General features: G+C 41.3%; 1 protein-coding gene across 7 annotated transcripts in view; it reads right to left on the bottom strand.

Annotated features, from left to right (window-relative positions):
• The window catches only part of PLEKHA5 (pleckstrin homology domain containing A5), a 260,060-nt gene that overhangs the window by 13,317 nt on the left and 219,965 nt on the right, over nucleotides 1-26,778 (bottom strand). For 6 of the 7 annotated variants that reach the window (XM_062194893.1, XM_062194895.1, XM_062194894.1 and 3 more), the window contains 5 exons: nucleotides 24,059-24,160; nucleotides 17,748-17,859; nucleotides 17,065-17,111; nucleotides 15,169-15,289; nucleotides 1,865-1,983 (listed from right to left, as the gene is read on the bottom strand). In XM_062194893.1, the coding sequence (XP_062050877.1) occupies nucleotides 1,865-1,983; nucleotides 15,169-15,289; nucleotides 17,065-17,111; nucleotides 17,748-17,859; nucleotides 24,059-24,160 (501 nt within the window). Of the gene's footprint in view, nucleotides 1-1,864; nucleotides 1,984-15,168; nucleotides 15,290-16,126; nucleotides 16,316-17,064; nucleotides 17,112-17,747; nucleotides 17,860-24,058; nucleotides 24,161-26,778 lie in introns of all 7 variants that reach the window. The other variant, XM_062194901.1, reaches the window with a different exon arrangement.

Genomic DNA, 26,778 nt, shown 5'->3' with positions numbered 1-26,778 from the left:
TTGTGGCCATTTAGGGAGTAAAGCAGTGGATGGAAGACATCTTGTTTCTCTCTCTTTCTGCCTATCAAACAAACAAATAAACCTTCAAAATAATAATGATACATCTTATCCTTTGTAGTGCTTTGCAATCTCTTTCCATAGCTTAAAATTATCTCGGGGCCAGTGTTGTGGTGTAGCGGGTAAAGCTGCTGCCTGCAGTGTCGGCATTCCCACATGGGCGCCAGTTCGAGTCCCAGCTGCTCCACTTCCGATCCAGCTCTCTGCTATGGCCTGGGAAAGCAGCAGAAGATGGTGCAAGTGCTTGGACCCATGCACCCATGTGGGAGACCTGGAAGAAGCTCCTGGCTCTTGGCTTTGGATTGGTGCAGCTCCGGCTGTTGTGGCCAATTGGGGAGTGAACCAGCGGATGGAAGACCTCTTTCTCTCTCTCTCTCCCCCTTCCTCCCTCCCTCTCTCTCTGCCTCCCCTCCTCTGTCTGTAACTCTTTCAACTAACTAACTAAATAAATCTTTAAAAAAAAAATTGCATACAAGATAAGTAGAGCATTTATAAAGATGAAAAGTGAAAAGTTCGTTTGTAGTCCAAATTCCTGAAGAATACTTAGAAGACAGGGCGTTAAGGAGCTCCAGCATCTTCCCAAGAACAAGGCTAGACTGGTTTAGGGTCAGTTTGAAGTAACTGTATCTCAGATGAAAATGTGAAAAACAGGCCGGCGCCGTGGCTCAACAGGCTAATCCTCCGCCTTGCGGCGCCGGCACACCGGGTTCTAGTCCCGGTCGGGGCACCGATCCTGTCCCGGTTGCCCCTCTTCCAGGCCAGCTCTCTGCTGTGGCCAGGGAGTGCAGTGGAGGATGGCCCAAGTGTTTGGGCTCTGCACCCCATGGGAGACCAGGAGAAGCACCTGGCTCCTGCCATCGGAACAGCGCGGTGCGCCGGCCGCAGCGCGCTACCGCGGCGGCCATTGGAGGGTGAACCAACGGCAAAAGGAAGACCTTTCTCTCTGTCTCTCTCTCACTGTCCACTCTGCCTGTCAAAAATAAAAAAAAAAAAATAAAATAAAATAAAAAAAAAAATAAAAAAAAAAAAAAAAGAAAATGTGAAAAACAGGATTTTTTTTTCCCAGTCGCGCTGCACGTCCCTCAGTTACCAGCCAACTGGCAAACTTCACAGATGGCACAGCTGAAGGCCCTGTGGCCTTAGGCCAGCCAGGGAACACACCAGCTTTTGGGCGGCCACAGGAAATGTCTGTCACTGTCATTGATGAAATCCTTAGTGATGTCCAGGAATGTGTTATGGGGAAGCTATCAGAGAACGTGTTCCACAGACGGCAGACTGGACTAACACCCCGTGCCAAGGCTGAGCTAAAGAAACTTAGACCTTAGGGCAGAGCTTTGGCGTAGCAGGTTAAATATGGGTGCTGGTTTGAGTTCCAGATGTTCCACTTCTCATCCAGCTTCCTCCTAATGACCTGGGAAAGCAGTGGGAAATGGCCCAAATATTTGAGGCCCTGTCACCCACAAGAGAGACCCGGATGAAGCCCTGGGTTCCAGGCTTTGGCCTGGCCATCCCTGAAGCCCAAATGGGGAGTGAACCAGCAGATGGAAGATGTTTTTCTTTCTTTCCCTCTCTCTCTCTCTGTAACTCTGAATTTAAAATAAACAAATAAATGCTTTAAAAAAAAAAAAAGGAAACAAACATGAGATATGGACTAGGCTTGTCATCTGAGGGGCTGATTCTCCAAATGTAATAAAAAAAATTAAGATTACTGTTTTTTTGAGTACGCAAAAAGAATTCTGCTAAAACATTAAAAATACAAACATGTAAGAAAGCAATAAATGGGTTGCGAGTCCTTCTAGGTAAGTACCGTTCTCAGATCCAGCATCTTCTTCGTTTTCCTTAAGGTTACATAGGAAGCTATTGTTGACGATTCGGGTGTTGGAGATTTTGTTCTTGGAGGAACGACCCCAACAGGAAAGTGGGAACCTGAAAATCAAAACAACAGTAAGCTGCACAAAACATCTTTCACACAACACTGCTTTCTCTGGACAAGCTGAGTTTCTCAGGCTTTTAAGATTAGAAAGGAAATTGATTATTTGAAATGAGGCAGTCACTGATAATACCGGTTACATGTGAGGTTAAATTAAGAAATACAGTTCTAGAGATTAACAGATGACATGAAGAGGTACCAGCCACATACAGAAGGCCCCCTTTGCTGCAGTGGCCCGACTCCACCTCTACCCTAACTTGTTAGTCTGAACCCCTCGCACACGACTAACCACCAGAGTGGCAGCCCGCAAGAATTAAGCCATTTACCTGAATGTCCTTACGTCTCTCTCATCTTTTTCTTTTTCTTTTAAAGGCGTATTTTATTTATTTGAAAGGCAGAGTCTCAACCAAGTATCTACTAACAAGGTTAACAATAGGTAACCATTTTCACTTTCTCTTTTTGGATTTTTCAAAATTTCTACAATGAACACATGATGCTTTCACAATTAGAAAACAACAAATAACCACACACACAAAACATTAACACGGTAACAACAAAAACTAACAGTACATTAACATAACATGCATGCGTTTACACCACGGCCATCTGTGTAAGCAGAATACATGCTATTGTCTGCAAACTGTCTTCCAAAAGTAAAATACCAAGTTAGCAAAAATCTCAATGGTTTTGTTTTAAAAAAAAAATCACTCTTTGGGCCCAGTAAGGTTATAAAGAAAAAGTCTCTTCAAGGTTAGTTCAAGTGTTCGCCTTTAAGAATCCTACTTTAAATCGTGTTATACAAAATAAATGACACCATTTAATAAATGACACTTATTTAGAAGAAAGCCTATAAATTACAAGAAAGACACAAAACTGTAAGACTTTAAAAAGAGATAAGACTTCCAGGAAGAAATCAGCACACACTGGAGAACCCATTCCAAATGATTCTTTATGAGTAAATACTTGCATTGGTGGAACAAATGAAGGCTTATCTATTCATTTCTCAAGTCAATTAAATTCCTATTTAAGAGTTAAAGTCATTTACAAAATCATGTATTAAGCACTTTCTAAGTATTGTAAACCTGACCAATCTCATTTATTCCATAGACAACACAGGGCATTAAGAGCATAGGAACCAGAATAAAGAATAACAGATGTAAAATCAAAGAACAGAACACAAGCCTTATCTACTACATGCTTCAAAAACTTCCTCTTAGAGAGGAGGCTACAGGTGGCCAGTGATGTGGCTCCGCGGGTTAAGCTGCCGCCTGCAACCCCAGCATCCTGTATGGGTGACCGTTCAAGTCCAAGCTGCTTCACTTCCAATCCAGGTCGCCACTAATGCACCTGAGGAAAGCAGAGGGTGATGGCTCAAAGACTTGGACCCCTGCATCAATGTTAGGAGACCTGGATGGAATCCCACACTCCTGGCTTCAGGCTGGCCCAGCCCCAGCAGCTGCAGCCATTTGGAGAATGAACCAGCAGAAAGAAAATCTCTGTCTGTATCTCCCTATCTCTGTAACTCTGCCTTTCAAATAAATAAATAAACATTAAAAAAAAAAAAAAAGAGAGGAGCTACAATTTATTTTTTATTTTATTATTTTTTTTACTTTTATTTAATGAATATAAATTTCCAATGTACAGCTTATGGGTTACAATGGCTTCCCCCTCCCATAACTTCCCTCCCACCCACAACTCTCCCCTCTCCTGTTCCCTCTCCCCTTCCATTCACATCGAGATTCATTTTCAATTCTCTTTATATACACAAGATCAATTTAGTATATATTAAGTAAAGAGTTCAACAGTTTGCACCCACATAGAAACACAAAGTGATACATACTGTTTGAGTACTAGTTATAGCATTAAATCACAATGTACAGCACATTAAGGACAGAGATCCCACATGAGGAGCAAGTGCACAGTGACTCCTGTTGTTGACGGAGCAGGTACAATTTAAATGCTCATGGGAATTAAAATTCTGTTGTGAGTGTGGTCCATGACAATGTTCTTAATATCCTATCTGATGGTGGCATTCCCTACTCAACTCCAATAGACCAGCAATACTGCCAGGCTACAAAGTCCCAATTTTTAAATGCTGGCAACCAATTTACTTTTGTATGTATAAAGTATTATGACTCTATCTAGTTTATAAAAATTAGTGCAAAAATCTTAAATAACTAATGATTAAATATAACCTAGTAGATAGTCCATAAAAGGCAAAACACAAATATACCATGGTTGGAGTTTATGCTAAGAATGCAAATGAATGACTTGATTTTAGAAAAGTACTAATTACAGCTCACCATTTTAGTATATAAAAAGAGAAAAACTACCATCATTAGGAAAGGTATCTAATAAAATTTAGTATTACTGAATTTCTTTTCACAAAAAATATACTTTATTAACATAAAAAATAACTGATACTTCTATGTAGGCAAAGAGGTAGCTAGCAAGGAGGCGCTCAGACCTGCAGCCCTTCCCTGTAGCCATGCCAGCTCCAATCAGCTCCCTGCACCCACTTTCCTTGCAGCAGAAAACCACCCATGGCTGCTAGCTGTGTCCCCATGATGACTTAGCCAATTGTAATTATCATTATGATAGTTACCATGGCTGACATTCCCACTCCCATCATGCACCTGATACCATGACACTTCTGAGATTTCCAAAAAGGGGCAAGGAAATGGGCAGTACTCAAACCCCACTCCAGACACCATCCCCTGTGCCTCCAGGTCACTTAGAGGGATAATGGCTAACCATGCTGGGTGCAGCTCACTCTCCAGCGTGCCCACACTCCTTTGTGAGTGTGCACTTTTGCTTTGTATCACATAAATTTTGGTCCTTTGTGAACCTTTAACCATATCTTGTCCTCAAATTTTTTCTTGTGTTAAGAGACAAGAATCTAGATGCAGGCATCATATATCTTGTGCCACCCACCTCATAACACCTCCATAAGATGACAACACGTAGGTATCCCAAACCTAAATCACTAACATAATCAACGGGAAAAATTTAAAGCCATTCCCACTAAGGTTAGCAAGAGAAATAGGATGTTTACTGTGTCCTTTGTTCCTTGTTTTTGTAATTAAAATTTATTTTATTTTATTTGAAGGACAGATACAAAGATCTTTCATCTGTTGATTTATTATCCAAGTGCCTACAATAGCCAGGACTAAGAAAGGCTGAAGTCAAGAGCCTGAAACTTAATCCAGCTCTCCCATGTGGGTGGTAGGAACTAAGGTAGTTGAATCGCCACCTGTTGCCTCCCAGGGTGCACAATAGCAAGAAACTGGAATTGGAAAATTGGAAGCAGAGCCAAGACTCGAACTAGGCAATCTTATATAGGATGTGTGTATTCCAAACAGCACTTAACCACTACACCAAACACCTGCCCCTACTTCCTTTTTATATATATAAAAAAAATTCGCTTGGAAGAGCGAAAAGGGGGAGGGGGAGGAGAGGAGAGGAGAGGAGAAAGAGAGATATAGAGTTAGAGATAATTTCTTTTATTTGCTGGCTCACTCTCCAACTGTCCACAGCAGCCAGAGCTGGGCCAGGCTGAAGCCAGGACCCAGGAACTCCATCTCTGACTGCCACATGGGCAGCAGTAATCCAGGCACTTGGGCTGTCAACTGCTGCCCCCTATGCACAGTAGCTGGAAGCTGGATTGGAAACGGAGGTGAGACTCCATTCCACAGGCACTCCAATACGGGATGCAGGCATCCCAAGAACAATGCCCATCCCCTTATTTCCGAATACTACTGGGGAACTATTAGCCAGACTTAATTTTAGCCATTCTGTGCAAGTATGGTGGTATCACACTGTGGTTTTCACTTGATTTTCCTGAGGACTAAAAAGACTAAGTTTTTCATATGCTCATTTGCTATGTGACTATGATCTTTTTAAAGTGTCGTACCTTATACACCCCGAGAATTCAGTATTGTGGCCATGTATCATATATTCACCAACAGGAAGGGAACAAAGAGGTGGTGGCCTTTGTGTGATGCTCTGCCTCAAGTCTCCTCAAGAAGGCAGACAATTCAATAACTTCCTTACCACCCACACTGTCACTTGCCACCTAATACAGAACTCTTGCCTGGCTCATCTGCTCGAAACATAGCAGATACAAGAGAATAAGTATAAAATATGTAAAACTAAATAGAATAATGGGATCAAATGAACAACTGTCCATGCCCTGTGGGTTAAATTCTCAGACAGGCAGTTATAGATTTTTTGTATTATAGTTACTACCCATCAATCAACCCACTACTGGTTGTTTGGAAACTGTTGGTGACCTTTCTGCCTAAACTATGCTGCCTATGTTGCAATGTGTGGTTCAGCCTGACTGTATCACTCACTCTGACTCAGAGGCTGCTTATAATACTACTCTGCCTTTCCTCGGTTTCCAGCACACCCCAGTGAACCATACTGATCGCAACTTCTGTTCTGTGTCATCTCTTGGTGTGCAGACCTAGAACATCAAGTCCTGCTGGAGTAAGTGTAGAGCGAAGTGCGAGGCCACATGAAGAGCTCACTGCAGTACCCTGGACTCACGTACTTGGCAGAATTTATGTGGTGTGATGGAGCTGGAAATGTTTTCCTTTCCCTTTTACTACATACAGCAGAACAATTTCCTGTTAACTAATATGGTGGTGACTTTCAGTTTTAGTTCAAGTACCCTAGACAAATTCTTCATCTGAATACGTCTGAGAGGCAAACTGTTCAATTAATCTGAATAATGATCCATTTACTTAATAAGTATCCAGTTTGAGAAGTATCATTGCGAGAGGCTGGCATTGTGGCACAGAGGATTGAGCCACCACTTGCAACACTGGCATATCATACTGTAGCGCGGGTTCGAGTCCTGGCTACTCTGCTTTCTGCTAGTGCACCTGTGAACGCAGCAGAGGGTGGTGAAGTACTTGGGATCCTGCTGTCCATCTGGCAGACCAGGATGGCTCCTGCCTCCTGGCTCCAGCCTGGCACAGACCTGATTGTGTCAGCCATGTGAGTGAAGCAGTGGATGGGAATCTCTTTCTCTGTCACATTGCCTTTGACATAAATAAATCTTTTTAAAGAAAGGAGTATCGTGGTCTTCAATAGCTTTTCTTGACCCTCCTAATCCTATTCCTTTTCTCCTTAGAGGTAGTAACTGCTGAATTACATGTTTATCTCTCCCTGACTTTTCTTCAGAGTTTTATTGGGTTTAGAGAATGAAATCCCAAAGTGAAGTCTACAGAGACAGCCTCAGAAGCAAAGTGTCTGACCTTCTTCTGCCCTTCTCTCTCCCACCCCTCATTCTCTTCCAATGCAAGCCATAGAAATCAGAATTCCTCCTCCCCAAGGTGGGTGACAGAAACCAGAACCCCTTTTACCCAAACCAAGCATTAAAATCTAAAAATATGATCTATGTTTCCACTACATTTCTGTGAGAGTAAGAAATTCAACCTCATTTGACTTCAGGTCCTAAGGCGCCCCCTCCCAACCCCTTCCAGAAAGGCTCTTGCCCCCAACCTGGCAGGAAGCAATGCTACAGACAGGCCAGGGAGAAGCTGGACAGACAGGCTGGCCTGCCGCTTCAGGCTGCCACCGTTAGATCGCACCGTTTTTGTCTGATCATGTCTACACAGACGTCCAGGCTTCAGTGACTCTAAGCTGAAGAGTTCACCTGCTTCTTTGCGTCTTCAGTCTGACAGCTTCTGTGTCATACACAGCCCTGACCACAGAACTGTTAATGCTGTCCTCTCTCATGAATGTGTCTTTTGTTACAGAGGTGTCGCCCATGATCTACCATCAGGAGGAGCAGGAAAGGGTTAACCTCCCTTCTGCCTCCACAGTAGTGCCTGAATTCCTAGAACATTCACTACTTGAGTTTTACCTTTGTATACATAGAGATACTGAACTCACATATTGTATCATGTGTCCTTCTATAACTTAATATCTTCATTTAATAGAAGGTTCAGTTTTAGTCACATTTTGGATGTTTTAATAAATAACAATAGCTGTATTTTTAGTTTTAACTCAGGTGAAGCATTTAGTTCAATGACATTTGTTACAATTACTGACATATTTAGATTTCTTTTTACAAATTTATTTTTTGTGCTTCCTTTTCTCTTTCTACTTCTTTCTTAATATTATTTATTTACTTGAAAGGCAGAGTTACAGAGAGGCAGAGGCAGAGGCAGAGTGAGAGTGAGAGAGAGAGAGAGAGAGAGAGAGAGAGAGAAAGAGAGAAAGGTCTTCCCTCTGCTGGTTCACTCCCCAAATGGCCACAACAGCTGGAGCTGGACCAATTCAGAGCCAGGAGCCAAGAGCTCCTTCCTGGTCTTCCATGCAGGTATAGGAGCCCAAGGACCTGGACCATCTTCCACTGCTTTCCCAAGCCATAGCAGAGAGTCGGATTGGAAGTGGAACAGCTAGGACTCTAACCGGAGCCCATATGGGATGCCGGCACTGCAGGTGGCGGCTTTACCCACTATGCTGCAGAGCCAGCCTCCCATCTGCTTTTTCAAAAAAAATTTTTTTTCTCTTTCTTTTCTATTACTGCACCTTCCTTCTGTTTGACTCCCTACCAGTTTGGAAATGACACAGTATACGCCTTTATCATATACCCTAGCATGTACACTTAAACCACTAAAGTCTAAAGTCAGTCAAAATCATTACTATCTTCTGGAATAAAATAAAGACTTTAGAACATGTTATTAACAATAAACCTCTTTATTTGTATGTTACTGTTATCAAATGTTTTTGTTCTCTACATTTTGATTGTTATTAGAAAGAGTTATACATAGAGAGGGAGAGAGAATCTTCCATCTGCTGATTCACCCCCTGGATGACCTAAATGGCCAGGGATGGGCCAGGGAGATGCCAGGGACCAGGAGCTCCATGTAAGTCTCCCACATGGGTGGCAGGGCCCAAACACTTGGGCCATTTTCTGTTCCTTTTCTCAGGCCATTAGCAGAGAGTCAGATCCTAAATGGAGTAGCTGAGACAGAGACTGGTGCCCATATGGGATGCTGGGGTTGCACGTAGTAGCTTTACCTGCTATGATACAATGCTGGCCCCTCTACATTTTTAAATCCCCAAATATTTTTATTTGTGTTATATACAGTCGGTGTTTAGAGCTGCCTACATTTATGACTTAGTTTGACTCCTTCAAGCTCAGACTTTCCACATATGACCAACTTCCTGCCCCCCGAAGTACGGTACAGCTGTCCAAATGAGTCAGGAAAAGGCAAGCGTTCTCAGGCTTTGTCTTCACTGTCCCACCCAGTTTTGTTGAGAAAATGTATACCGAAATGCGCAGACACTAAGTGTGAAAAGGATGACGTCCTGACAAACCTGTACATCCTCTCTGATCCTATCAATCAACGTCAAGACCATTTCCAACACCCAGAAAGATATCTCTGTCAATCACACCCTTCCACCCCAAGTAAATGGGTTCCTGCTGTCACCAAGAGATTACTCTTGCCTGTTCTCAAACTTCACATAAAGAGAACCATACACTATATGTCTCTCTGCCGCACTGGGCTTCTTTAACTCATTATACTTTTCCTTTTTTTTACATTCGTACATGCAGTAGAGATTCCTACATGTTTAGCTCTATGCATAATTTTAAAAAACTGCCAAGTATTCCATTGTATAAATGCTACAAATGTGGCTGGCTTTTGATGCAGGTTATTGCCGCTTGCAATGCAGGCATCCCATACTGGAGAGCTGGTCGCTCTGCTTCTGATCCAGCTCCTTGTTCATGTGGCAGAAAAGGCAGCAGAAGGTGGCCCAAGTGCTTGGGCACCTGCCACCCACGTGGGAGTCCTAGAAAAAGGTCCTGGCTCTTGGCTTCGGCCTGGCCCCGTCCTGATTGATATGGCCATATGGGAAGTGAATCAGCAGATGGGAGATGTCTGTCTCTCCTTGTCTCTGTCTTTCCCTGTCTTTCTCTAGCTCTGTCTTTCACATACATACAAAAATAAATAATTCTTTAGGCCGGCGCCGTGGCTCACTAGGCTAATCCTCCACCTTGCGGCGCCGGCACACCGGGTTCTAGTCCCGGTTGGGGCACTGGATTCTGTCCCGGTTGCCCCTCTTCCAGGCCAGCTCTCTGCTGTGGCCCGGGAGTGCAGTGGAAGATGGCCCAAGTGCTTGGGCCCTGCACCCCATGGGAGACCAGGAGAAGCACTTGGCTCCTGCCATCGGATCAGCGCGGTGCGCCGGTCGCAGCGCGCCAGCCGCGGCGGCCATTGGAGGGTGAACCAACGGCAAAGGAAGACCTTTCTCTCTGTCTCTCTCTCTCTCACTGTCCACTCTGCCTGTCAAAAAAAAAAAAAAAAAATTCTTTAAAAAAACTACTGCAATTTGTTGATCAGCTCTCTGGCAGATGGAAGTACAGATTGTTACTGGTTTTTGTCTACTATATATTTCAGATGTTATAAAAACTCATGCATAAATCTTTTTGAGAAATCACAAGGGAGACTCAAAAAGGTCACAGAAAATATAATTAAAAAATAAGCTTACTTTGGTGCCAAAATTTTGTAATCCATTTATATAAGGATGTTTTCATTTTTCTTAGGTAAATATACGGGAGAAGAACGGCTGGACTGTATGATACTTGCATGTTAACTTTGTAAGAAAATGCCAGACTGTTCCATTTCATACCGCCACCAGGAATGTGTGAGTTCCAATTACTCCACATCCTTAATAACACTGGCTAGCATCTAAGTTGAACCATTCCTGAGGGTGGGCATTGTGGTTTTAATCCATGTCAAATTTGCATTTGATTTACAATTAGTTGATTCTAAACATTTTCATAAAATTACCAGCCATTAGTTCATCTTATTTGTTACATGTCCAAGTATTTTTTTTTTAAAGATTTATTTGAGGCAGAGAGATAGTGAGGGAGAGAGAGCAGTAGCCAAGTCTTATGCCTACTTTCTATGAGGCTGGTTGTGTTTATGAATTATTATATATTCTGATTCAGATACAAATACATTTTCTCCTAATATGGTAGGTAGACGTTTCATATATATATATATATATATATATACACACATATATATATATATACACATATATATATATATTTTTTTTTTGACAGGCAGAGTGGACAGTGAGAGAGACAGAGAGAAAGGTCTTCCTTTGCCATTGGTTCACCCTCCAATGGCCGCCGTGGCTGGTGCGCTGCGGCCAGCACACTGCGCTGATCCAAAGCCAGGTGCTTCTCCTGGTCTCCCATGGGGTGCAGGGTCCAAGCACTTGGGCCATCCTCCACTGCACTCCCGGACCACAGCAGAGAGCTGGCCTGGAAAAGGGGCAACCAGGACAGAATCCGGCGCCCTGACCGGGACTAGAACCCGGTGTGCTGGCGCCGCTAGGCAGAGGATTAGCCTGTTGAGCCATGGCACTGGCCTACATTTCATATTTTGATCAAATCCAACCACTTAGCTTCCACTGAGTGGAGCTCTTTGAGATTCCTATTTGAAGTCCCCCCCCCCTTTTTTTTTTAAAGATTTATTTTACTTATTTGAAAGGCAGAGTTACAGAGAGAAGTGGAGAAAAAAGTCTTCCATCCACTAATCCGTTGGTTCATTCCTCAAATGGCCTGGGGTCAGGCCAAAGTCAGGAGCCAGGAGCTTCTTCCCGGTCTCCCACGTGGGGTACAAGGGCCCAAGCACTTGGACAATACTCTGCTGCTTTCCCAGGCAGCTGAGACTCAAACTGGCACCCCAATGGGATTCCAGCACTGCAGGAAGGAGCTTTAAACCGCTGCACCACAGCACTGGCCCCTATTTGAAGTCTCTTAGGAGATAAGACTCTTCATTTGTTCAGACTCTTGAGCTTTGTTTTTGCTACAGTTCGCTTTAATGGTCCACTTAACTTGTCCATAATTTTTACTCTAAGCATCCCTTTCTTTGCTTTTCCCAACTTGCTGATGCTTCTCAAACATTTTGAAAAATGGGAGTAGGGGTTTGAAACTGTAGGTGTCTATTATCAGAGTGCTTGGGTCGAACCTCAGCTTTTCTGTTCGTAATCCAGCTTCCTACTAATGTATAGCTTGTGATGCTGCACACAATGGTTGAAGCACTTCAGGTGCATGCCACTGGTGTGGTAGACCTGAACTAAGTTCTGGGCTTGCGGCTTCAGCCACTTGGGGAGTGAACCAGAAGATCTCTTTTGTCTCTCTGCTTTTCAAGTAAAATGAAAATAAATAAGTAAAAAAATTTCAAAAAATTAAAATGGGATTAGCCAGTATTTGTAATATCCTTTTGTTTTCATTTTTTGATTTATATACGGGAAGAAATTTCATGTATTCATACATACAGTTTTAAGAACATAATGATACTTCCCACCCTACTCTACCTCCCTCCCTCCCTCACTGCCATCCTCCCTCCTCTTTCCATTCTTAATTTTCTTTTAATTTATGCAATGACATACTTTCTTTTTTTTTAAGTTTTATTTTTATTTACTTGAAAGTCAGAGTTACACAGAGAGAGGAGATGCAGAGAGAGAGAGAGAGAGAGGTCCTCCATCCGATGGTTCACTCCCCAAATGGCTGCAACAGCAGGAGCTGCACTGATCCGAAGCCAGGAGCCAGGAGCTTCTTTCGGGTCTCCCACGCAGGTATAGGAGCCCAAGGACTTGGGTCATCGTCCACTGCTTTCCCAGGCCACAGCAGAGAGCTGGATTGGAAGTGGAGCAGCCAGGACTCGAACCAGTGCCCATATGGGATGCTGGCACTACAGGCAGTGGCCTTAACTGCTATGCCACAGAGCCGGCCCCAGGACACACTTTCAATTTACCTTATAATCAGAAGCATAAGCCTCTACTAAATAAAGAATTCAACAAGAAGTAAGTAGAAAAACCACTATTCCTCAAGAGTATAGACAAGGGCCATAAATAATAATCATTCTCAGGATGTTAATTTTTCTTATATAGATTATATTACTTTGTACCACAAATCAGGGAAAACATGATATCTGTCTTTGTGGGAATGGCTTATTTCACCAAGCATAATGGTCTCCAATTACATTCATTTTGTTATGAAAGACATGGTTTCATTCTTTGTAATCACTTTGTGTGGGAGGACTGGCCAGGCAGTTAGCTATATTTCCAAAAATTACTTTTGCCTGTGGTCCAATTCCTCCCATATATTTACAATAACATGCACCAATATGATAAGTGCCGAGACTATGACTGTTTAACTTTCAACTGTGTATGAAAAGGTAAGAAGATTTTCAATGGTAAGATTTGTATGAGACGGGCCGGCGCCATGGCTCACTTGGTTAATCCTCTGCCTGCGGCACCAACATCCCATATGGGCACTGGGTTCTAGTCCCGGTTGCTCCTCTTCCAGTCCAGCTCTTTGCTGTGGCCCGGGAAGGCAGTGGAGGATGGCCCAAGTCCTTGGGCCCTGCACCCGCATGGGAGACCAGGAGACGCACCTGGCTCCTGGCTTCGGATCGGCACAGCGGCGGCCGTGGTGGCCATTTGGGGGGTGAACCAGCAGAAGGAAGACCTTTCTCTCTGTCTCTCCCTCTCACTGTCTGTAACTCTACCTCTCAAATAAATAAATAAAATCTTAAAAAAAAAAAAAAAAACAGGTTTGTATGAGAGTAAGAAAGGTGTGTTCATACAAAGTTTTCAAACTGGCAGGATTTTCTAAAGGGAAAAAAAAAAACAAAAAATAAAAAACAAAAACCCCTAACCCCAAACTCGGAAACCAAAAAACTGGCATTAGATGACCTAGAAACATTCCAATTATGGAAAAAGTTATCTGAACATTGCAACTTGTGTGGTTTTCAAGCTTTTACTTTGTGATTCTTCAGTAGGTTATACAAAGGTGGCCACGGGCCAGTGCTGCACAGCAGGTTAAGCCACCGCTCACAACGCCACACTGGAGTGCCGGTTCAGGTCTTAGCATCTCAGCTTTTAATCCAGTTTTCTGGTAACGCACCTGAGAAGGCAAAGGAGGATGGCCCAAGACCTTGCCATCCAAACGTGGGAGACCCAGATAGAGTTCCCGGCTCCTGCCTTTGGCCTGGCTCAGCAGATGTAAGATATTTTTCTTTCTAAGGTGATGCTTTGCCTTCCAAATAAATAAATCTTAAAAGATTATCAGCCTCCCAGAATCCAGTTGAACAAAGAGACTGTGACATGATTTTGAGTGGCGCTTTTCCTTGCTTTGTTAACCGTCACGACAGTCTACAGCACAACTTTTCTTTTAACAAAGCTAGAACAGTTTTGGCTTCTTAAACTTCATATAAGCTGCCATACGTGTTCAGTGTGAATAGTGTTTAAGTTGAAAAAAAAAAAAAGATTATCAGCCTGGTAGTTAGGATCAGCATTTATTTTTTCAAAAAATTTTAAACTTTGCCATATTTATTTTATCCATTTATAAACACACACACACACACACATGTTTTATTGATGATCTGTTTACAGGTTACAGCCACTTTTCTCCTGTTTCAGAATTCACACACTGCATTGGCAGACAATGGCATCATGATCACACTATCATCTGATATCTAGTACAGGTTTACATTTCCCTAATAGTCTAAGAATTCCTTCAGAGCTTTTTCTTTTAAACCATGGTCCCACCAGGTTTCACGCCTTGTGTTTTATCTGGTCTTTTTCATCTTTTTAGTCTAAACCAGTTCTCCCCACCTACCCTTTTCTTTATGACACTGGCTTCTTGGAAAATGAGCAGCAATTTAAAGAATAAGAAATTAGAGTGTACATAGTTAAGACAAAGTATTGTTTTGAAATGTATTTTACATAAATTGTGTGAAACTATTCAACTACTTATGTGTAATTTTGAAATAGGGAAAAAAGACTCCTTCAGTAAATGGAAAGCTGAACAAAAATTTGGCACAAATTAGTTTCTCAGTAAAACCCGTGTTAGTCTTTGTTTATCCCACTCTGGATGACTATTTCAGACACATTAATGAATTTAAAATGGGGGTGCCATCCAATGCCTTGCTAAGTCAACACGTAAGGTTTCTGGGCCATACTGTTTTCCTAATATCTGAAAATGTCTTAATTCAGAAACTCATCAGACCAAAGCTTTCAAAGGGCTTGCAACCTTGTACACAATGAGTCAACAATGTAAGTTGAACTTATTGCTAAAATGTTGGGGAAAAGACAAAATGAACAAACAACTGAGAGGTAAAAATATTCCAGATGCTGACCTTTAACAACTGGAGTTTCCATCTCTGAGACAGGTTCTGACTTTTCTTCTCCATTAGACTCATCAACTTCTGCCACTGTGGTTAGCTCTGGCTCACTCTTGTACAGTCTATAGTCTGGACCCTTGAAAGGAAGACAGGCAATTACAAAACAAAACAAAAACCCCCAAACTTTACCAGTCTATCCTATCTGTCTACCTCAAATCAAACCCCTGTCAGCTCTCTTGGATATAACTAACTAACTCATCTGTGACAACTAAACAGGAAAAAAAAGCAATTTGAAAGATTTGTAAGTGACACTTTTTGTTTTATAAACTCAGAGCCGTCCCTCCTAGGGGCAGTCACCTTTTCACCATGGTGTAACCGAGGTATACAAACACTCCCCTTAGAAGGCGGTTTGAGTAAGTGAAACACATATTGCCAGTAAACTCCTGGCAGAGAACATTTTATTGCTCTCAAAATCAGCTCCACTTCTTTACAAATTCTCTTCTTCTTGTTTGCTGTGTCTTTAATTCATTTGCCAATTCCAAGCCTTTTATTTCCAGTTTCCAAAAGAAACATCTTTCCTAGGACATGGCCACATCTGTACTTCAGTTTTTCTAGGTTTTCTTGGAGTCAGTGCTCATGTCTTAGCCCTTTTACCTTCCTAGTAACAACTCCTTTAGTTCTAATCTAAAATGCAATTTTGCCTCCAGCATCCTCAAACAGTGTATTTAAAATCAGGTTCCTTTAACATGTGCAAAGTAACCACTTTATGAAAATATGAAAAAATTCTAAATAAAATGATGAAAACATTAAAAAAATGATAATGATAAAACAAGAATAGGGAAAAAATTGAAAAAGTAAAAACAAAGAAAAAAAGCACTGGTGATTTTCAAAAGCTTGAATGTAAAATAAATTAATTTTCAAAAATGAGAGGGTAGATACGACTGAGTATTCTGTGGCTATTCCAGCCACTTACACAGTGAGATCCATTTCTTGGATATCCTTGAACTTGATGAATCTTCTTCTCTTCAGGTAGATGCACTGGGCCCCTGCTATAACAGAGCAAGGAGCTGCTATCACTGGGCAGAGGGGGGATTATGGGAGGCTGCTCTGTAAAGTCATAGGACCGAGGAAGTGGAGGACGAGGTGGGACTACTTCCTCTTCCTAAAGATTGTAGAATAGTCACCTTATTTAGATAAGCAGATTGAATTAAGCATATCGAAATTCTTTGCAATGGTATATTAACTTAAATTCACTTTAAGATACTTAAAGGGATACTGTCAAGCCAAGTCTCATGCTGAAAAGTGAAAGTAAAAACTTCTATGCCAGCCAATATAGCTAGATTTTAAATATAGCTCTATCTATTTTTTTCCAAAACACAGGTTAGCTTTACATGAAGCTCAACATGGGAACAGATTACTATGTGAAGCTAAGAGCTCCCTTTCATTTTAAAAATAGAAGAATTAAAAAAATTTACTCTTATTTTTCAATTTTTGAGAAGAAAAATGTATTTTTCTTTGATTGACTTTTATACAAATTCAAGACCACAAATTCCTTTAATTAGGTTGACAGTATCTCTTTGTAGTGGCAGATTCTTTACACTATGTACAACACACTGCTAACTTATTGATCATCTCACAAGTTTTTACAAAGCAGAAGAAAGAATGATGAATATTCAAATTACTTTGATTAGAAAAAGTACAACAATGTTAGCATTCTAACACAGATGAAAAGTAGTGAGTTAAATTCTCGTGCATCATGAAAGGGAAGAAAAACCACGTTAGAGCACCAAATGACTGAACCAATGGAATTTCAAGATTAAAACAGTAACTCTTCAACATATTTAAAAACATTTTTTTTGCCACAAAAATAGATATGACTTAATTACAGTCAGAGAAACAATCTAGGCTTACCTCATTTTTGTACTTAACTGTTGAGAAAGGTTTTGATCCTGCCATACCTATTTAAAAAATATTAGAAAACATAACTATTTATACAAAACAACTTTCTCAAACTACAGAAAGAATCATTTATTTTAAATGAATCCTTCAGTTTCTAATCCTTCATTTATGAATGGTTTTGGAATTTGAAACTAATTACATTTAAAAATACAAATTAAGATATTTAGTTCAAACAGAATATGGGGAAATGGGTTTTCTCAAACACTACTGTGCTAAATTTAATCTACTCCTGTAGGTGGGCAGTCTGGCCTTACTTATGGAAAACGTGTACTTATTTCTCACTTCTTGGAGTCTATGAAGTTCACATATGTGTGTCCAGCTGTATGTGCAATAACGTCCACTACAGCACAGCCCACCACAACACTAACAACCTACCTACATGTCCATTGGCACAGACATGGATAAATCACAATTCATCTATACAAGGGAACCCTAGGTAGCCATTATTGTACTACACTGGAGAATAACAGGTTTTTGTTAGGGGGAAAGGGAATCCCTAAAAGCCAAAACACTGAGTGTGTTCAGAGTCACACACACAGAACAATGATTAATTTTGCGTGGGTATGGCTGGCACATTCCACTTGGATATACTACTGTGGTCAGTGATCAGAGGATAAAAGGCAAAGCGCGTTTACCTGTTTCTGCAGCACCTCTCTGCTGTTTGTGTTTACTTAACCCCTCCATGACATCTTGAATTCTCCAAAGTTCTTTCTGAATCTGTGCACGCTGAATTCCCGCTGATTCAGTCTACCAGTGAAAATGGACAGACCTCATATAGGAAAGTATCTTTAAAGTTCTAAATTCCATTAAGTATGTATTTTAAAAATAAGAATTGCATCGGATAGAATTTTAAGAATACTTAATATGATTTCTGTGACTCAATTTTATGACTCCAGTGGCAAAGACAAAAGATAAAGTGGTAGGGCTGGCACTGTGGTATGAGTAAAGCTGCCACCTGAGACGGCGGCATTCCATATGGGCACTGGTTCAAGTCCTGGCTGCTACACTTCCTATCTAGCTCCCTGCTAACATGCCTGGTAAAGCAGCAGAAGATGGCCCAAGTGTTTGGGCCCCTGCACCCACATGGGAGACTTGGAAGAAGCTCCTGGCTCCTGGCTTCAGCCTAGCCCAGCCCTGGTTGTTGTGGCCATTTGAGGAGTAAACCAGTAGATGGAAGACTTTCTTTCTCTCTCTCTCTCTCTCTCTCTCTCTCTCTAACTCTGTCTTTTAAATAAATAAATAAATAAATCTTTTTTTTTTTTAAAAAAAGATAAAGTGGAAAAAGAATTTAACTTTTCAGATTTAAAAGTACTATTTTAACACTTTCAAAAAAGTTTTGCCTTATGTTATTTATGACCCCAGGAGGACACACACAGTAGAAGAAATTAAAAATGAAAAACAAAAATCTCACCTCCCCCCAAAATTGTAACAGCAACAACTTCCTTAGGAGGAAAAAAAGCAACAGAAAGGTATAATATTTTGGTACAGCACACACAGGACTCAGTACTACCCACTCCCTATTTTTTTTTTTTTTAAGATTTATTTATTTATTTGAAAGTTAGAGTTACACAGTGAGAGAAGGCGAGGCAGAGAGAGAGAGAGAGAGAGAGAGAGAGAGAGAGAGAGAAAGAGGGTGGGGAGGGAGAGAGAGAGAAATCTTCATCTGCTAGGTCACTCCCCAGTTGGCTGTAATGGCCGGAGCTGTGCAGATCCAAAGTTAGGAGCCAGAAGCCTCCTCTGGGGCTTCTCACATGGGTGCAGGGACCCAAGGACTTGGACCATCTTCTACTGCTTTTCCCAAGTCATAGCAGAGAGCTGGATGGGAAGTGGTGCATCTGGGACTTGAACCAGCACCCATATGGGATGCCAGCACTGAATTCGGCAGCTTTACCTGCTATACCATAGCACTGGCCCCTACCCATGGTTTTAAGAATCCACTGGGGACCTTGGAATGCATCTCCTGTGGATAACCAAGTACTATTAGTAGTTTCCTAACTTATATGTCATGGAGGAAAAAAAAAAAAAAAAAAAAAGAAAAAAAATGGAGGAAAGAAGGGAGGAAGAAAGTAAAGAAGGAAAAAGGATAACTAACAAAATATATCCAGGCCAGCGCCGTGGCTCAACAGGCTAATCCTCCGCCTAGCGGCGCTGGCACACCGGGTTCAATCCCGGTCGGCGCGCCGGATTCTGTCCCGGTTGCCCCTCTTCCAGGCCAGCTCTCTGCTGTGGCCTGGGAGTGCAGTGGAGGATGGCCCAAGTGCTTGGGCCCTGCACCCCATGGGAGACCAGGAGAAGCACCTGGCTCCTGCCTTCGGATCAGAGCGGTGTGCCGGCTGCGGCGGCCATTGGAGGGTGAACCAACGGCAAAGGAAGACCTTTCCCTCTGTCTCTCTCTCTCACTGTCCACTCTGCCTGTCAAAAACAAAACAAAACAAAATATCCAGATGAATTTTGATTGACAGGATTAAATAAATGCATTTGAACAGCAAACTTTCAGTGGTGGAATTTATCACTGCCACTTTTATTTTGTTATATCCACTTTCTTACTTTTAATATCCTAGATCATATCTTCAATCTAAATAACCCTAACTGATTATTTGGGTTTCCTCTAAGACTATTAAACTGTGTTGCTATTCTTGGTAAAGTACCGAATGATCTAGAAAAATATTTTCTTTCATTGTCTCTTTTTGATGACTGTAGATACTAGAATATAATATTTCCTAAGTATGCCAAAGTCATCCGAGAGGCAGAAATAAGTTTCTAACTCAAAGTCTAGAAGCTTAAAAACTCATGCTGCTTCAGAAAGGCATTACAGGGGCCGGCACTGTGGCGTAGTAGGTAAAGCTTCTGCCTTCTGGTTGGAGTACCAGCTGTTCCACTTCTGATCCAGCTCCCTGCTAATGTGCCTGAGAAAGCAGCAGAAGACAGCCCAAGTCTTTGCACCCCTACACCCACATGAGAGACCTGGTAGAAGCTCCAAGATCCTGGCTTCAGATCAGCCCAGTTCCAGTCATTATGGCCATTTGGGGAGTGAACCAGCAGATGGAAGACCTCTCTGCCTCTGCCTCTCTGTAACTTTGCCTTTCAAATAAATACATAAATCTTAAAAAAAAAAAAAAAAAAAAAAGAGAGAGAGAGAGAAAGAGAAAAGTATTGCATATCCTTTAGTCATCTAGTTTCCCAAGCCACAGGCTGGAAGTATCACAACAGAAGGTGGAATTCTCACACAATGTCCAAACACACTGAGAGCCCAGGGATGTGATTAGTGGAATATAGGAAGGGAAGATCATTGACTTGCAACTCTGTATAGAATACGTAGGGGCTGGCACTTTGGCATAGAAGGTTAAAGCCTCTGCCTTCAGTGTCAGCATCCCATATGGGCTCTGGTTCGAGTCCCGGCTGCTTTACTTCTGATCCAGCTCCCTGTTAATGAACCTGAGAAAGCAGCAGAAGATGGCCCAACCGCTTGGGCCCCTGCATCCATGTAGGAGACACGGAGCTCCTGGCTTTGGGCTGGAACAGTCCTGGCCCTGTGGCCACTTGGGCAGTAAACCAGCAGATGGAAGATAAATCTCTTTCGTTTTGTCAGCTTTTAGCTCTCCTTCTTTGTAACCCTAACTTTCAAATAAATAAATACATATTTGAAAAGAATTGAAAGTCCATTAAAGAAAAGAATATGTATTACTTTTGTAATAATTAAAACACATATTACTGGTGATCTGAAGAAAACCTCAAGCACTGGTTAGTAATATGAGTTCTTTCTACAAGTAACTATTCATGTTCTTTGTCCATTTTTTAATGGATTTTTTCTCCAAACCAAAAAGATAAAGTTCCTTTTGAATCTAGATAGTAAGTAAACTCTTGCTGAATTTTAGAAGTCAAAGGTATCTTTTCCCAGTGTTTCATCTTTTTATTTATTTATTCATTTATTTGAGAGTCAGAGTTACACAGAGAGAGAGGGAGAGACAGAGAGGTCTTCCATCTGCTGGTTTTTACCCCAAATGGCTGCAACAGCTGGAGCTGGGCCAATCCAAAGCCAGGAGACAGGAACTTCTTCCAGGTCTCTCACGCAGATACAGGGGCACATCATGTAGGCCCTCTTCCATTGCGTTCCCAGGCCATCAGCCAGAAGCTGGATTGGAAGTGGAGCATCTGGGACTCTGGGACTCTAACTGGTGCCCACATAGGATGCTGGCACCTCAGGTGGAGGATTAACCTTCTACACAACAGCGCCAGCCCCTCACTGCTTCATTTTTTTTTTTTTTTTTTTGGACAGGCAGAGTGGACAGTAGAGGGAGACAGAGAGAAAGGTCTTCCTTTTTGCCGTTGGTTCACCCTCCAATGGTCGCCGTGGTAGGCACGCTGCAGCCAGCGCACCGCGCTGTTCTGATGGCAGGAGCCAGGTGCTTCTCCTGGTCTCCCATGGGGTGCAGGGCCCAAGCACTTGGGCCATCCTCCACTGCACTCCCAGGCCACAGCAGAGAGCTGGCCTGGAAGAGGGGCAACTGGGACAGGATCAGTGCCCCGACCGGGACTAGAACCCGGTGTGCCGGCGCCACAAGGCGGAGGATTAGCCTACTGAGCTGCGGCGCCAGCCCACTGTTTCATTTTTTAACTTCACCTATGTTGCCTTCACTAAGGGGAACTCTGTTAAATTTAATAAAGCCAAATCCAGTTCAAAACTCTGTTCCTTGTGGACAGTTTTGTGGTCTTGTTTGAGAAATCAATCCCCACTGTACATTTCTTGCTCTTAGCATTAATAAAAAAAGTTTAGATGCCAAATATACCTAAAGTTCATCTCTATATGCAGCATGTGGAAGGATTTCAATACAGAACACCTGTATGCCAACATCATCTTTAGTAATCTGTCTTTCCCCAGCTTGCTAACAGTGTTACTGCTAACAAAGAAGTTCTCAGATATCCATACTCTATTTTGTTCCATTAGTCTACTTTTTCTCTGTACCATGTTTAATACTGTGGTTTTCCATTATGTCTGCTTGTTTACTTATTTAACAAACACTCACATAGTATCTTTTCTATAGCTTGTGCTACTCTAAGTATTTAAAAAATAACACATTTCATCCTCAATATTCTTATTACAATGAGGGGTAGGTATTATTAACATTTTCATTTGACAGTTGTGGAAATGGAGACAGAGACTTACTATGCAACTGATTAAAGTTTGCATGTGCAATGCTCATTCCTGGAGGCCTTCTAGTTTTTTATTTTCTCAAAAAAAGTCAATTATTTTGATCTTTATTATACTTTAAAAATATTATAATTATCAATAAAAATTTCTTTGAAAACTTAGTTGGAATTGACTTGTGTTTGTAAGAATTTTCATTGTGATGATGTTAAATCAGGCCATCCATAAACATGGTATACCACAATTATACCTCTCTGTTCAGGTTTTTTCTTACATCCTATAAAGTTAATACATTTTCATGATAAATATTTTTTGTTACATTAAATCAGGATTGACAAACTGCTCTGGCCTGCAGTTTCTTTTCGTATGGCCTGTGAGCTAAAAATGAATTTTACATTTAAATTTCATATTTGGGGGGTTCAGTATTGTGGTGCAGTATGTTAAGCCACTGCTTGCAATGACAACATCCCATATCAGAGTGCTGGTTTGTATCCTGGTTACTCTGCTTCTGACCGAGCTCCCTGCTAATGTGCCTGAGAAAGCAGTGAAAGATGGCCCGAGTATTGGGCCCCTGCCAACCATGTGGGAGACCTGGATGGAGTTCTGGCCTCCTGGCTCTGGTTGTTGCACCCATTTGGGGTGTGAACCAGTGGAAGGAAGATATCTCTTTATCTCGCTCAAATCAATCAATAAATTTTTAGTGAATTTCATGTTAGTGGTTATAACCCTCTTTCCCTTCAAATGAAACAATATGTGAGAGTATATGCCTGCAATGCCTAAAATATTTAATATCTAGCCTTACACATAAAAAGTTTGCTAATAGATACTGGGGTTATATCTTAGATATCTAGAGTTTTTTCCTAGTGTATTCAGTATCTTATTTTTGTAGTTGACTATTGATAGTATAACTTCAGTGTGCAACAGAGGAGTAACAGCCACATTTGGCTCTTTAAATTTAGATAACTAAAAATGGATAAAACTACAAGTTCAATTCCACAGTTACAATAGCAACATTTTACATGCTCAACAACTACATGTGGCCAGTGGTTACTGTGCTGGACAACACAGGCAGAGAACAGTTGATTTTCTATGAGTCGACCTTACTCACCTTTAATTTATCATATTAATTATTCTGTTGAGTCCAGTAGGCTTCTGATGCAGATGATAAAATTTACACAGGGTCACAAGCACAAAAGGACTTTTATATTTCCTTAAACATATGTTAACTCCATTACTCACAGGCACACTTTGAGACAGGTATTATTACTTCTATTTAATAGATAAGAAAACAAATCCCTAGAACTTGATCTGAATCTGCTTGTTTACAAACTGGATTATTTATAGCAAAGGGTGAGGTATCTTCCCCCACTCTAATAATGTGTCAGTCAAGATAGTAGGTTAGATATAGTTTGACAAAAAAGACATTTAATACAGAATGTATCAGGATACTTTCATAAAAAGATAAAATATCCATTATTTGATAAATTCACATAATTCACTGCTTTAATATCAAGTGATACATATGGTCTTGTGAAAAGAGAATGAAGTCACATTTAAGAAAGTGCTGGGAGAACTGAGATTGTGAGCTGGGAACACAGAACAACACTCCAGAGAGAATAAAGAATTTTTAAATAAGAAGGAATGGTTTATTTTAGGAGACAATAAGTTTCCTGTCATTGAAAGTATTCAACTCCATTTTTCAGGTAGCCAATAATGTAAAAATTGTTATATGCATGAAATCTAACAAGGGAGAAGGTACAGTACCAGGTAAAACAAAGTAAAAGTGCTACATTTTTGTACCTGAACTTCACCAAGGCGATCCAGCTGTTCTTGCATCTGGTTCCTGGTAACAGTTACGTCATACTCTAACTTATCATATTCTCGCCATGCTCGCTCTAGCTCCTAAAATCAAAGAGTATAATTACTTTCCAGTATTGTGCTTATGGTGCTATCACAACAAATATAACTTTTCTAGATTTCAGTAAATCATGTGTTTATACTGAGCAAAATTAAAACTTTCATAAATAATTTTACTATACTTTTCCCCTTCTATTTTGTACTCAATTCAACTAGAAATTACTAAGAAACTTAGGTGTTTATTACTGTGTTATGTTGTATTCAAATTTACTAAAACCTACAACAAAACCTATCACAATTATTATTTATTCATTCGTGACAACACATTATTTGAATTGACCCCATTGCTGAAAAAGTATTACTGTGTAGATAATTTCCTAAAATGCTGGAGAGGTATAAAGCAAGCACTTTTCTATATGCCCTGATTGAAAGTTTTCCATGAATAAAAATAAAATATACTTTATATTCTACCATATTGGACTTTCAACAACACCAGAAGCTTGATATAACTTTATTTAAAATTTACAGTAATATAACAAAACAAACAAAATTAGCTAACTATATGAACAACTCAATGAACCTTAAAGACTCAATAAAAACACTATCCAAATGTACTTTTTTTCATAAAAATAAAAATCACCCCCAAATGAAAAATCACAAGTTTTTGATGTTTGCTATTAAAAAGTTTGCCACCTCTTAAATGTAGGAATGATTCTATAGGTGCTCAAAAATACTTTATTCTATCATCTTGTTCGGTTGCTACTCTACAGGGGTATAGTTAACTCTTCAGACGTTTCAGGCACTAGTAGGTTAACACACTGATGGATTAGAGGCAGGGAATGTATTTGAATACCCTTTCCTCACATGAATCTAGCGTGTTGGTAAACATAATACAACCAACAAAGACTTACTGCATACTGTTGTTATTAAATGAGGTAGTAATTTTTGTTTAATCCTCTTTGCTGTCAGTGAAACACCCTTGGGAAATGTCAGTTTAACAAAGTACCCCGTGTGGCAGAAAGGTTACTTGAAATCACAGTGCAGTTGTTCGGGGTCACTGTTTGCCATAGCAGTTAAGAAGCTATTTGAGACCTCAGCCTTCCCTATCAGAGTGCCTTGCTTTGAGTTTTGGCTCTGATTTGGATTCCAGCTTCCTACTAATGTGCATAATGGGCGGTAACGGCCCAGGTACTTGGGTAACCTGCCACCTACATGAGAGACCCATACTGAGTTCTGGGCTCTTGGTTTTGACCCTGTCCAGCCCCTGGCTGTTGTGGTGGGAATTTGGGAGAGTGAACTAGCAGAGGGAAGAGCTCTGTCTCTCAAATAAAAATAGAACACACATGTACACACACACACAACTAACAGCTTTTTAAAGCTGTATGGAGCTGGCACTGCAGTATAGTGGGTAAGGCTGCCGCCTGCAGTTCCGGCATCCCATAAGTGCGCGGGTTTAAGTTCTGGCTGCTCTACTTCCAGTCCAACTCTCTTCTATGGCCTGGGAAAGCACTAGCAGATGGCTATTCCCAGGCAGGAAGCTGCATTGGAAGTGGAGCAGTTGGGACTTGAACTGGTGTCCATATGGGATGCCAATGCCATAGGTAGAGGCTTAACCTACTATGCCACAGTGCCAGGCCTACATGAATTTTATTTTATTTTTTAAAGATTTATTTTATTTATTTGAAAGACAGAGTTACAGAGAGAGGTAGAGAGAGAGAGAGAGAGGTGTTCCATCTGCTGGTTCACTCCCCAGATGGTTGCAACAGCTGGAGCTAAGCCGATCCAAAGCCAGGAGCCAGGAGCTTCTTCTGGGTCTCCCATGTGGGTTCAGGGGTCCAAGGACTTGGGGCATCTTTTACTGCTTTCCCAGGCCACAGCAGAGGATTGGATCAGAAGAGGAGCAGCCGGGACTAGAATCGGCGCCCATATGGAATGTTGGCGCTTCAGGCCAGGGCTTTAACCTGCTGTGCCACAGTGCTGGCCCCATGAATTATATTTTAAAAAGGCAAACTGATAATAGACTAAAGAATTTTTACCCTCATTTATATTATGTAAATTTTAGTCTCTTAAGTTTTGCAAACTGTTTTTAACTGAATGAATATGAAAATTCATCTCTTTTAATAAAAATTGCTTCAAGAAATCTTCTAACATATATATCACAAAAACAACAAATTTAAACAGTAGGCCTTTGATGGCTTCAGGAAAAGTGAGATGAGGGGAACAGACTCAATGGTAGCCCCATGGCTAAGGAAGATGGCACTGCCAGGCTACCAGCTAACCTGCCTTGTAGAATAGCCAACATCAAGGTGGTCCCGGCTGGACTGGGGAGGCACCCACATACACAGGCACTGCAGGATGGTGGAAATTCTGGTCCTTCTTAGAGAAACATGTGAAACAGAGACTGACAGCAAGAGACGAGCAGTGTTTCAGGAGTAAAGAAACAAGTATACTTTCAGTTTTCTTCACCTGCAAAGTCCTGCTACCGAATCCTTCATTTGATCTCATTCCCATAATTCCACTGGGCCTACCTTTTCTGCCTTTACCTTAGCTCCTCTCACATGACTATTGGGTGGGCAGTAACACAAGTCAGCAGGGGAAGGCATGATAAGGGGCAGCAGTGGCAAAACATCAATTTTCTCCCAATATCTGCCTGAGTGTTTCAT

This window comes from Lepus europaeus, chromosome 6 (genome assembly GCF_033115175.1).
Source record: "Lepus europaeus isolate LE1 chromosome 6, mLepTim1.pri, whole genome shotgun sequence".
NCBI lineage: Eukaryota > Metazoa > Chordata > Mammalia > Lagomorpha > Leporidae > Lepus > Lepus europaeus.
Note: the sequence above shows the minus strand (reverse complement) of the source record. Positions and strands in the feature narration are given on the sequence as shown.